Source organism: Pholis gunnellus (assembly GCF_910591455.1).
Source record: "Pholis gunnellus genome assembly, chromosome: 11".
Taxonomy (NCBI): domain Eukaryota; kingdom Metazoa; phylum Chordata; class Actinopteri; order Perciformes; family Pholidae; genus Pholis; species Pholis gunnellus.
The window spans coordinates 12,745,052-12,758,575 of record NC_136538.1 but is presented as its reverse complement, the minus strand read 5'-3'; the positions used below and the strand labels follow the sequence as shown (position 1 = coordinate 12,758,575).

The 13,524-nt window shown below is 41.3% G+C and overlaps 1 protein-coding gene across 1 annotated transcript; it reads left to right on the top strand.

The window, feature by feature from the left end:
- Positions 1-336: 336 nt before the first annotated feature.
- LOC306702635 (ubiquitin carboxyl-terminal hydrolase 37-like) lies at positions 337-12,272 on the top strand (the record flags this gene model as incomplete). Its single annotated transcript, XM_079168276.1, has 12 exons — positions 337-366; positions 9,691-9,710; positions 9,808-9,883; positions 9,990-10,180; positions 10,424-10,555; positions 10,667-10,784; positions 10,881-11,032; positions 11,134-11,236; positions 11,440-11,516; positions 11,722-11,830; positions 11,943-12,003; positions 12,094-12,272. The coding sequence occupies 12 exons, from the start codon at positions 337-339 to the stop codon at positions 12,270-12,272; spliced, it is 1,248 nt and encodes a 415-aa protein (XP_079024402.1).
- Between the last annotated feature and the right edge of the window lie 1,252 nt (positions 12,273-13,524).

Below are 13,524 nucleotides of genomic sequence, written 5' to 3'. Positions count from 1 at the left end.
GCAGAGATCAGCGTGAGCGTCTTTGAAAATAGATCTAGTCTGCTGTTCTGCAGTTTGGCCGACCACAACAACCACACTTTAACAGATTGTGGGGGCTGATCCATAAGGAACCAAATTGTGTTCTGGACATTTATACTGCTTGACTCAAAATGTCTGCCTTGTTTACCTCTGGCCAAGGAGGTTATGTTTAGATTCGGTTTGTCAGCAGGATTACGGAAAAACTACTGACACGATTTTCATGAAACTTGGTGGAACGGTGTAGCATGGGTCAAAGAAGAATCCATAACATTTTGGAATGGATCAGAATCATGGGGCGCACCAAATTATTTGGTTAACATGGCGAGAGAGGGCATGGCCTCGGCAGAGGTCTGCGCTCCCCGAGTGTCCCACTAGTTTTGATATATATTTGCAAAGATTTATTTTTATTGGTGTAGCCAGGCAGATAGTTTTGGTATTATTTGCACAGGTTTTGAGATATATGTTGTTGCAGTGCTTTAACCTTACAATAGACCTGAGACTAAGACTTACAATAGACCTGAGACTAAGACTTACAATAGACCTGAGAGAAAGACAGTTTTTCCCAAATGAAATCCCATTCAGCTCCCTCACACTGTCTTAGAGGCAGATATCTCACAGATATCTGAAAGTCAAAGCAAATAAACCCTGCATAAACTATCTGCATTCTAGATTCCACTAAGAGTAGTTTTGTAATTTTAGCAAACCAACACTTTAAACTCATTTAAAACAACCACAAGCTCAAAGCTGTGAAAATAATTTAAATTCTTCATTACCTGAAACACCAAATACAGAATCCCATTTTCATGTTAATCATAAAAGGAGACTGTGTGGAGAGAAGGCTGCGGATCACTTTTTAAACCCACATGGCACATGACCAGCTGTTTTGACGGCCCCCGAAATAATTTGTCTTATTGTTTTTGGACATTGTAGCATCAGTAAATGTGTCTTTTGCTGTCAGTTTGGCCACAGCCAAATCTCAAGCAGCTCTCAGCCTCAGCAGCATTCCAGCACTATTGTGAATACTCATGTGTGATGAGCACCACAAATGTCTTTCTTCTGAAACCTGGCTGCTGCACAATGCCTGGGAGGAAGGAAGTGGACTGTGAGACTTTAAGGAAGATGACAGCTGACAGATGCATCACTCTTGGGGGCCACTGGTGCTGTTTGAGGACTTGGATTGGATCGGAGGGTGATGCTCATCAACCATTTGTCACTGTCTCCTTTACAGAATACAGCTGAGCCACGTCCAGAGGGTGAGCAGAATTTCAATTTGGCCTTAAGAAAACAAGAAACTGTGTCCTTCATTTTCACTGTCTTACATTTTAATTCTGCTCTCCTGCTTGAGAACTCGCGTCTATTGATAAAGGCTTTCATGGTGGGCGGGTCATCGGGACCCTGTGAGTTCCCATGGGAATGGTTGATCTGCCCACTGCTCCGGAGAGGTGATGTAGGTCAGCCGTTCCATTTTCCAGCTTTACCGCAGCAAGGCTCTCACATGACATGACCCACAGTTAATTTGGATTCCTGAAACCCCAAAGCCAGTACGTTATTCTTTCTTTGTGTTTTATGTTCTTTTTTTCTTTACTGGAGCTGCTACTGAGTGGCGGTGCTTTATCAGCCTCGCCTGCCTGCTGGGGAGATAAAAAAACCTGTAGTGCTCGGTCTAATGAGTCCAGCTTGTTGATTTATTCCACCTCGAGATCCAAGTCCTACACGTCTCCCTCCAACTCTGTTTCTTTCATTCTCCTCTCTGGTTAGGTTTGCGGCACAGGGAGGAGTAAATGAAGTATTTTTTTTCTTTCTGTTTCTCTCAAACACACGCTTACACTGGACACTCTCACCAGCTGGCAGCCTCGGACTGTGGAAGAAGAGGGCTTTGTGATTGAGGGCGGCCTGCTGGGCATGCTCTAAACACACCCACAGTGCTTCAGGGGAGAGGAGCTGGGAAAGGAGAGGCCTGAGAGAACACAGAGGCCTCAAAACAGCAGCCAGTGACCCGGCCCGCCGCAAACGCTTTACATTATCGCCCCGCCACCATTACAATACACAAGAGAAGGAAAGATCCCAGTCACAGGCTCAGACTCTCAGAAGTAGGACCTACTGTAAGAAATAAGAGTTATAAATGCTAAGGAACTGGCTGCTGCAGAAATGGGGCCTGCTGCACAAAGTCAACCAAAGAGAGTCCTGTAAACAGTATGTGTGTCATGATTGAGAAGGGAGGGAGACAAAGAGAGCAGGGGTTTGAGGTTTGACAGACTTCTATATAACGTGTGGAGCACGTTGACATCTAAAAGTAAAGCCAAATAAACCAAGTGTTGGTGCCAAATGTACAACGGTATTTAAAAAAATGGCTTCATGCATTATTCAAAGATAAAAGAGCACATAACATGTCAAAGATAGAATAATAAACTCCCTCCAGAGAAAGGCCCGGCAGTTGCCTTGTGTGTGTGTGTGTGTGTGTGTTTGTTGAAAGACAGCAGAAGATTGATGAGGCTGTCGTCTTTGGTGGTATCGTGGTTATCATGGTAACAGCGTAATAGTGTAATGGAGTGGAGATTTGGACGAGGATCTAATAGCTGTCAGATCCAACAGGTGTGTCTTGCCTGTCACCACATATTCTTTCTTGTGAAAATCATTAGCAGATTAAGCTAAGTGTCGACCTATCATTTATACAGAGCCAATATTGACTATTTAATAAAAAATGGATGTTGAGAAAGGGATTTTACCGAACAACCATTGCAGTCTGTAAAACCTAGAATGACACCTGCCTTTATCTGACTCAAAACCAAGCTAGAACATGTATGAACATAATGAACCAGATGCTGCCTGTGTATAAAAGCCCTGTTTCATGTTTCCCTCCCAGAGGCAACAACTGTCAATATTTGAAGTTCTTTAAACTTGCTTTAATTTATATTTTGGCAGCTTGGGGGCAGCACAATAAGCCTTAAATACAACATTCACCTTATAAAGTGGATATGGCTAATGTGTTAGCAAACATGTGCCTATTAATATGCTACCAGCTAGTTTCTAACTTTGTCTACTATTTGGTGCTGGGCAGGTAGCATACAGTGGGTTTTTGATGGGAATGGTGCTGACAATGAACCTAAACAGTGTTAGATTGGCTGTTGAACCAAATCAATTAACTAACAGATGCCAAAATGCTCCATAAAGCTGATACGAACCTTTCACATTACCCATAGTACTTTTTTTTTATACAAACACTATTTATTGGCGCAGCTCTACAGGGATTGACCCCAAAATCAAAATGACATATTTTCCTTCTTACCTGTGATATTTTTCAATTGTTTTGGTGAGAGTTGCAGAGTTTTGGAGATATCAGCCATAGATATTTCTGCTTTCTCTCTCAATATAATGGAACTATATGGCACTCAGCTTGTGGTGCTCAAAGTGCCACAAAATGCATTTGAAGAACTCAACAGATATTTAGACGATCAATATCTCCAAAACTAGGCAACTTACAATCTGGATTGATAAATAGCATCACAGGTAAGAGGAAAAACATATATTTTAGATTTTCTGTGAACTGTCCCTTCAAGAGTTTCAGTGGCTCCATGTTGATATTGTGACTTTTTCCATATTGCAAAAAACAAAATATGGAAGAAAACAGCTCTTGTAATTTGGTGAAATTCTTGGCATGAAAATCTTTTCTTTAAAGATATCCAACATCAGTAACTGGAAGATTCAGCACAAAGGTGTTAAATCCCTCTTATATTCATCCAATCCTTGATGAGACAGAACCTATTTCTTGCATGCATCCAAATCTGAGAAAATGTTTGCTTTTGTCTACTTGCACATGAAATCAACTGCCAAACAATCCACGATATTCCATGACACAGTTCATCCCGCCACCCGAGATCAGCTGGTATGCTTTCTGGATGTGAGAAATTATGGAAAGTCTTAGTGCTGAGATGTTGCACATAAATTGTCCATTATGAGTAGCAGATGCCAATCTTTCTGTTTATCTAAAATCCCACATTCGGAATGAAAATCACCAATATCCTCGCTGTCTCCAACCCTGCAGGGTCAGAAGCCGTTGTGTTCCACCTCTGGTGCTTTCCATACCCTCTTTAAAGCCAACTCTTGCTGTGATGTAAAATCAAATTGCAAAGGCTTTTTTCCCCTCACTCGTTAAACGGGACTCCTTGTTTAAGTTTCCAGCCTGTGTTCTCTCTGGGGTCTTTACCTGGTAAACAGGAGAAACATCTAAATCAGTGGAAAATGTGCCTCACGGTGTTCAGCAGCACGGCTCCCCTTTGCCCAGCAAATCTGTATAAAACATTACAACCACATCAGCTGGAAACCACAGTCTGAACAACAATAATGAAATGAGTAGTAAAATATGGATCTGATGAGAGGGAGCAGGGATTACATTATGGTGAGACAGGGAGACTTTAATGAAGCATTTAATGTACAGACACTGATTCACCACTGTACTTGGAAAAGCTACAATAGGAGCTGAGAGAATAATGTCAGTTGAACTCTCACTCGGCGTCACATTGAAGCTCCGTGCAGCCACACTCCTACGCTCAAGCTATTTGATGTCTCAATAACACCAATGAATCCAAACAACCTGCCGACTTCCTGCGCGGTTTTATCTTTGTCCAAGAGAAGCAGAAATTAGCATGCCTCACTCTCTCTGCATGTATGCATGTCACTGTCCATTAGCGTGTACGAGCGTGGGTGCCTGCACGGGTGGAGGAAAAGCATGTCGAGGAAAGCCCTGGTGAGGTGTTTCCTCATGGAATCCCCCTCCAAACTCAGCTAGCTTGTGAGAGTTTCCAGCCACTTAAGAGAAATGCTGTTTAATACACACACACACACACACATTCCTGCTTAGTCACATAACAGCCTACACAAATACAAACGCGCCAAACCATACACCACCTTTTTGATGAAAACAAGGTATTAATGTTCTCTAATGCTCTCAATTTCTTCTTGGCTCGTTATTGGATTTTGGCTCAACATGGACCAGGAAAGTGTCTACGTAAACCAGACGATTGAATTGTTTGCACTCTAAAATGGGTTGGTTAAAGCAATGTGATAGGAGAATACTGGGAAACTAGAAGAAAAAAAAGCGAATAAAAGCCTCCTTATATGTTTTACAGCCCCTGTTATAAGGTTACCGGCACTGAGTGGTCACGGCTCAGTAACAGTTGCATGGCCACGGTTGATTTCAGGGGTCTGATTGATGCTCTCCAGTAAAGATCTCCATGTCCCATGCTGTGAGGTTCACTAATTGTTAAATAGACTGAAATATGGGATTGTACTTTAGCAGCAGCATGACGGACTTCTGACCCAGGACCATCTGTTAGTTTAAGCAAAAGTGAGACTTTCCTGGGATTGTTGGGATCAAAGGATTTGTTAACAGTGCATGTCTGTCTTTGCAAATATGACAGAAGCTCCTGCACATATACGAATGTGTAGGAATTTGGCGTCTAATTTAAACTTTCTCGCAAAAATGGATTTTTATAGCCTCCCAGCTAGCCTTTCAACAATCAGAAATCCGTGCATCAACTATAAAATACATTTGTTTGATCAAGTATGTGGTGGAAAGAGGTGGATAATTAATTTATTAAAGTGTTTTTGGCTGTCAGCTCATAGCATCCTTGATGTGTGTGGGAAAATGTCAGAAAGTTAGGGTAAGGTCACACTCATGCGCCCACTCACAGCCTCCCAAACACATACTCACACACACATTAAAAAAAGCATAAAACACACATTTCTGTACACACGATTTTTACTCAGTGCACATTGATTAATGACCGTTCATACAGTCTTTATATAACTCTGATCAATGATGCTTTAAATAAGAATTAATGATCTCCATTGTTCTTGCACACATGCACCTAAATGGCAATTTGCATCCCTAATGTCTCATGTGAGAATGAAGATATTTAGCTGTCAACAAATCCCCGGGTATTGGAGAAGCTTTTGTCTTCCCCTGCTTGTGGTCTCACTTCGCAACATCGGAAATAAAAATAAAAATGCCGCTTTCCTGAGCAGATTTGCATATATACACGCAGCTTCAAAGTAAACATGTTTTCCAATTCCATTCTACATGCAAAGCTGTCAGCACTGCCCTATTCACACATCCCACTGGACATTTACTCAACATGCATGCACACACAGCCATGATACAAACTCGTAAAAAACGCACCCACATTACAATAGCAGCCTGCGCTTCTAGATATACACATCTCTATCCTCACCGGTCTCTGGCACGGCCCGCTGCCCTCTCTTTGTGCTCTAAACAACATCTTCCCGTCCTTAAAGAATGCCTCTGATGGGCCTCTTTGACATGCATTGTTTGTGCAAGAGAATTTAGACCCTCAGCCCCTGGCCTTGGCCCTCATCTGCAATCCAACCATAGGCAGGGCTGCCACTGTGACTAATGCCTTATAGACCTGCCTCTCCGAGTGTGTGTGTGTGCATACATGTTTATGTGTGTGTCAGAAAAAGAGAGAAAGTGTGACTAATGCCTGCAGAATGGTATTTATACATTAGGGGGCCATTAGTAGTTTAGGCTCCTGGGTGGAACAGCAGGGAGGGAGACAGGCATTGTCGTGGCCCCCGTCACCCCTATCACAACCAGCCACCGCCATTCCTACAGCACACACAGACATTTTGAGGAAAGAAACTAACAACAGCTGCCAGTGCAATGGAACATGCAAAATGAACATGCTACTTTGCATCCAAATCAGTAGCTAGATGTTGTTGGTTTTCTTGTCTGATTGTAGGCCAGCTTGTTTAATTGCATGTGCTGCCACGAGGATTACTGTGATGGTATATCTTCAAATTTCCACGTTCATTGTCATGCTCATATTTCACGAACACACCTAAAATGAAACATTTGATATTAATCCTGAATGCTAGTTTATTGTAGCTGGTGTATGTTTTTAATGTAATGCAATAGATTTCTTATATGACTGCATGAGTAAGCATGTGAGCATACACATTTTATACAATAACACAAGTGTTATAGCCTACTTACATGTCGGTGGGTATGCACATGTAGTCTATGTGGGCATATCACAGACATATCCATGTTCAATGTATTTTTCTCTCACTGTTGTATCTTGTTTTGCTATGTGTTGTATCTTTGTATTATATTATTGTATGTCTTGGTCTGAAGCTGGTTTAGTTTGTATGTTGGAAAACCAACAAACAGAGTGATACAAGAAACGTGTTGGTCTTTCCTCTCTCATGTTGTTGATGAAGGTCATACATGCTTTTACATAATCTTGATTATTGTTGTTTGTTTAGGGTTGTCTTTTATTTATTTATCTATTCTTTCACTTGGTGAAGTGTAGGCTTATGTTGAAGATGTTTCAGGTGTGCTTTCAGGTTTCACTGTGGGCCTACTAAGGTTGCACAGGGTAAGAACATTTCTGTTAAATTCCCAGAAAATTTAGCCTGGAAATTGTGGATTTTTGGCACAGTTTCGATTCAGTAGAAGAACAGCCCTCTGCATGCACAGTGCATTCATCCATCACATGTGCAGACCAGCTCACTACCAACATTATGGCACTGTCTGAATCAGAGGACTACATGCTTTCACGTAAGTTTTTATGCGTTTTTTTATTTATTTTACAGTATTTCAGTTAACCAGCAGTAGCCTAAAGCAAAGTAACACCGTCTGCTAGTTTTAGCTTGCTAACGTTAGCTGTTACTGTGTGGGATGTAATGTTAGCTTGATTGAGCATGCTAACGTCTATTGTGGACTTTTCTCTTTTCAATTCATTCATTATTGTTGACATTTATTTTATAAATTAGTTGTTAACTTTAAACTCAATATTTGCACACAGACTGCACTGTCTGCTCAAATTGTCAAAGTATGTAAGTTAACTTGCTAGCTAGCTAACTCACCACTGGGCACATTGCAATGTGACAGATTAATTGATTGATTATGTTTACGATATGGTGACATTTTTTATTACTATCTGTGTATGACTAAATACAGAGTAAAAAAACTTTATTTCCATTTGAATCCAGTTGTTTTGTTATTGAGTTATTTATTTTTTCCTGTCAATTCTCAGAAATTACCCATACATTCCAGTTAATTCCCATGAAAAGTTTACTTTCCCATGGAACATTTAAAGATGTTCAACCCTAGGGCGTTCTTTACATTGGATTGATGTAAAAAAAAAAATCAATCACCAAAAACTAGATAATTTCCTTCCTACATACTCCTCAGCCTGGTAAAGACAGTTTGTCTCATAGCTGTTTGTCTCCTATATATACAGTGTATATATATATATATATATATACACTGTATATACAGTATATATATTTATATATATATATAAAACATACACACACACACTCACACATATACACCATTTACACACAGACTTGTAACTTGACATCATAGTTAGAATCTAGAATTGTTCTATAGAACTGTTCTTTAGAACTGATCTCTAGAATCTAGTTATCTAGTAATCTGTCACAGCATTGCCTTTGCCCGATAGCAGCAGTTTACTGTCAGTCTCAGTCCGTTTTAACAAGAGTTATCAAGATGTTTCGTTGGTTTTCCTGTTGTAGAAAGGTTTGTTTTCTTTCTTTTACTACCTTGACCTTATTTCAACTTTACAGTTCACAGTGAGATACTTTCTGTGAAGCCAGTTTATATCATATGTGTAGATACATTATGTTTTCCATCAATCTTCATCTTGTTTGTCCTTTTTTACTCTGTACAGAAATCAAAAAATGTTGTGGATGTGGTGGCAGATGAGAGCCAACAGACACACGGCTCTCAGAGAAGGTAAAGAGATGTAGAACTCAAAGTGCTGCCCTGACTATTTCGTCATTGTAATGGTCAGGTGGATTAGCTTCCTTGTTTAGTGGGTAGATGATTTTATACAAAGTGCTGAACAGTGTCAAGAGACAAAAACCCTGATCCTGGTCCTGTTAGTACCAGAGCTGTAGACCTGAGACTGGACAGCTGACCTGGACATGTCTCCTGTCAGAAATGACAAATGACTCTGTTGTGAATTTTGCAGCAGCAACACTAAAGAAAGTATTGCAGATGGCAGTTTGTAGCTTTACACCTTCTGTGTTTATTAGTCCTATAAGCCAGTGGGCTTGATGCATGATGATGCTGATGCATTTTACTCTAAAATATTGAACAAAGAAACTGTTGGTAAAGAAACAATAAAAGAGAAAAAAACGTATACAATCTCACCAAAATGCACTGAATCCAATTTGTCTCAGCTATATAAAACACCATTAACACAGATTTGAAAGCAAAAATGATCATGTTGTTCCAATCTAATGTAACATTTAGACGTGCATCATGACTGCAGGTTTGCTTATGAAGACTTAAGACTTCTCTTGGACTCTGAGAGTCTTGAGATTTGAGTTGGGCTCACCCTGAATGACTCAAAAACTGTTCTAGTGATGATCCCTCTAAATGATTTCTGATTTCTTCTGAGCATCAGTACAAAAAGAACTGTGTTTATCTTTAGTGTCTCTGTCCCTCACACTCCTGCTGCCACCAGCAACAAGCATGAAGAGACACCGTCGGGGTATCGCCTCTTCAGTCGTCAAATAGTATGTTTGACAGAATATGTCTCGGCTTCATATTCAGTAGTTTGTAGGAATTCTAAGTTGTAAATGTCAATGATATTCTAATTGTTATTTGTTTCCTTTCAGCCCAAAAAGGAGAAGCAAAGGTAAGGGCGCTCATCCCGACTACATATTAAACATATTTTATTTAATTCTCAAACATAATGTTCACAGTTATACAACAGTGTTTCTCTTCGTCACCAGTGTTACCACCACACAAGTTGACAAATCCACTGATGCAGAAAAGGCTAAGAAACCATGGTGGTTCAGTCTGTGCAGGGTACGTATGTTTGACACAAAGTGCAATACTCAAAATGAACTAGATGTGTATTAGTGTATGAGTGTGCCTTTTCATGATTTAATCAGTATTTGTTTTATAACAACAGAAAAGATGTCGGGTCGTGGCAGTTTCCGAAGAGCAGAACCCGAAGGAGCAGAGCCGGGAGAAGGTGGTGCGGTTTAAAGGCCTCACAGAGGAAGAGGAAACACGTCTCGGGGTACATGATACAGTTCAGAGAGAAGAGAAGAGAGAAAACAACACCAAGACCCTCAGACAGAAGAAGTTCAAGTGGCTTGGGTGAGTGCATACACACACACACACACACACACACACACACACACACACACACACACACACACACACACACACACACACACACACACACACACACACACACCTAATGATGACTGAGCAAGACTGTATCCATCATATCAAAGTAAAACAGCTCCTGGGAGAAAATTAACTCCAGTTTGAGAACATGCCATTAAGGAATTAATGATATTCACATGTGTTTTTTTGCTTGTTATGTTTGTGTCTCAGGTTCCCGAACCCAGGACAGATCTGTTACATAAACTCCTGCCTGCAGAGCCTCCTGACACTGGGGGACTTCGTCAGAGCCATCAGCTGCCAGGAGCATCTCTGGAATTTGGTCCCTGAGGCTGCACTTATGAGGTACAGCACGGCTCAGACACAACCACTTAACTTTATTCTCAAGTTGTACTCTGAACACCAAAATCTTAATGGTAGAGAAAATGCCTCTGACCCCTTTCACCCCCTCTCCAGATCATTTATGGACATCAAAAAGTCTCACCACTCAGACGATGCCCCCCACAAAATCAGCCTCCTAGCTGCATTCAATAGCACGATTTGGTCTCCGGTGTTCCAGGATTTTGTCCAGAAGGTGAGTAAGCCGGTTCTGTGGTTTGTTGTTTCACCACTTCCTGGTTATTATAAACTCTGTGTATAAACTTGTATGATTGTGTGCATGTACCTGCAGGATGCGCACGAGTTGCTCACCTCCTTGCTGGAGCAAATGAGATCCTTAAGCCCAATGCTCCAGACGATGGCAGCCAGCAGGGGAAGATCCTACAGCTGTCCCGTGGAGGATCACATGGTCTTTAAAATGGTTAACACCAGGACCTGCAAAGGGTACGACTACATAGTTAAACACATCACACACAATATATCTACCAGCATGTCAAAGCATTATGCAGCTGTAGTATAACTGTATTGTCCTTTTTAATGTGTAGGTGCAGTTTAGGATCCACTAGAGAGGAGCTGTTTACAAACCTCTCCCTGGATGTGGTACCTGGAGGCAGAAGCGTGGAGCAGATGCTCCAGGATTACCTGACGGTAAGAAACACCTCCTCATTCATTCACAATAGAACCGACTGATATGATCATCATATGATGTAGACAACACTGATGCATTTCTATCCAAACCACCACCACTGCTTGTGTCAGTATGTGTATAAATATGTTACGTTGTTATTTTGCTGTCATGCCGTTAATCCAGTATAGACGTGAAACCATGTTTGTTATGTGCTGTTCTGCAGGAGAAAGAGTTGGAGTACAACTGTGAGTGCGGTGCCACCACTTCGGGCCAGCGCTTGTCATTTCTAACCCTGCCAAGGTGAGTGTCATCACATCCATCACAAATGGCCAAACTCCTGACCACCGTGCTCAGTGGTGGTACTGGTTAGCCCAGTGGTATCAGCAAACTGGGCTCCACTGATCCAAGGGAGGGATTGTGAAGTGTTTAACATATTAAATACCAATGGAAACACCACGTGTTGTCTTTAACACCTGGTGCTCATATCTTTTCTCTCGGTCTACAGAGTGCTGGTCTTGCACCTGAAGCGCTTCAGTTTTACTCCAACTTTCCAGCTTAGAAAGATAAACGACCCGGTCGTTATCCTCAGAGAGCTGGTGGTGTCATCCAACCAGGTAAAGAAAAACTAAATGACCCGACAGCAAACAAAAGTATCAGACTGGGGCTGATACAAGTAAATGTTTGAACTGTGTGTGCACAACTCTGATTTACTGGGTTTATCTTCAGGATGTTGGCTGCTACAGTCTGGTCAGCACCATCAACCACATCGGCCTCATGGCAAGTAGTGGTAAGATAATCAGTTCTTTTACTTATACTCATATTTATACTTTTTTTAAGACTAAGGCAGTTCATGCAACAATGCTTCCTGTCCTGTTAGGACATTACATCTGTGACGGGGTGGATCAAGATGTGGGAGAGGAGGACCCAACTGACCGCTGGTTCACCTACAACGACGCAGAGGTCACTGAAACAAGCGGCAACTCTGTGTGTGACAAACGGAAATATACCTCCTACATCCTTTTCTACAGAAGACAGGGTAAGAGACAGACACTGTAACATGCATTGAAGTGAAACACATCATGGACATGATGTGGCAGAGACACAAACACTGATGGTCTTTAAATCTTCAGACAGAAGACTGGGGAGGGATTTAGAAGTCCACCGCCCGACTTAGGCCGGGGAGCCTCGAGCACAGCGGCCACCCGCTGCATGTGCTCCGCCCAGCTGTTGCAGTGGATGATAACATAATCCAAGTAGGCAGCAGCATATACAGCATCCATGAGGCGTTTAAATGTGGCTGGGCCACCGAACAGCCCGAAAGGAAGTGTGACGAATTGGTATAACCTGTACGGAGCGGAGAAAGCCGTTCTATCCAGGACGGCTTTTTTGACGTCCTGGAAATAATTAGATGTATATATGTAAATAAATAATTTAATATTCAAGATTTTTTGTATTTTATTTGGTCTCATCATTAGTATGAGTATAGTTGCATCAATATGAATTGTTATAGTACCTGTAAACTCTGCAATGAAACAGCTGTAAAAGGTACGTTTTCACCGGTAAATTTATTACGTATTGGTCACCCATTAAAAATGATAAAATCTTCTGCTTTGCAGTGTAATTGTATCAAACAATACGTATACTAACTGTCTACAATTAAAAAAAAAATCACATTGTTGTAACTGTGTATGTTTGTTTAATTTCAACTGTGCTATCAAACATATATTTAGTTAATGCTACTTTGCATGTTGACTGACTGGGTTTTAGACAGCACTGTTTAAAGATCTCCATCACGATCTTCACACAGACTGTGATTTCAACCAAAAAAAACATTTCAAACCAAGTTTACAAGAGGGGAGCTCCATGTTTTCCCAGTGGTACAGTGACTTGACATGCATATTACATAGAAAAACACTAACAAAGTGAAGGGTATTCAGGTGCTCTAAAGGTTGAGTAAGGTGCTCTGAAATCCAATTCAATCATTGGCTCGGGAAGGGTAAGTGGTGATGGGGGGATAGTGTACGATATCACAACATCACCATGCGGCCTCAGTAGAGGGAGAGATAGAATCAAAGCCTCTTCTTCTATTAAAGTAACTTTACTGGTAGAAAAGGATGGGAGAGATGGGAAAGATTCCCATGTTAATGACTTGTGAGCCTTCATGTCATCGTGATAGTTGTATGATTACATATTTGGTTGTGTGCCTACAGCAGCATACAGTATACTTACAGTACATAGTACGTTTGTGCCGTGCTGGGTTAAAAGAGCATTCACGTTACAACGTTAGTCCGGTGGCTAACTCAGCTGA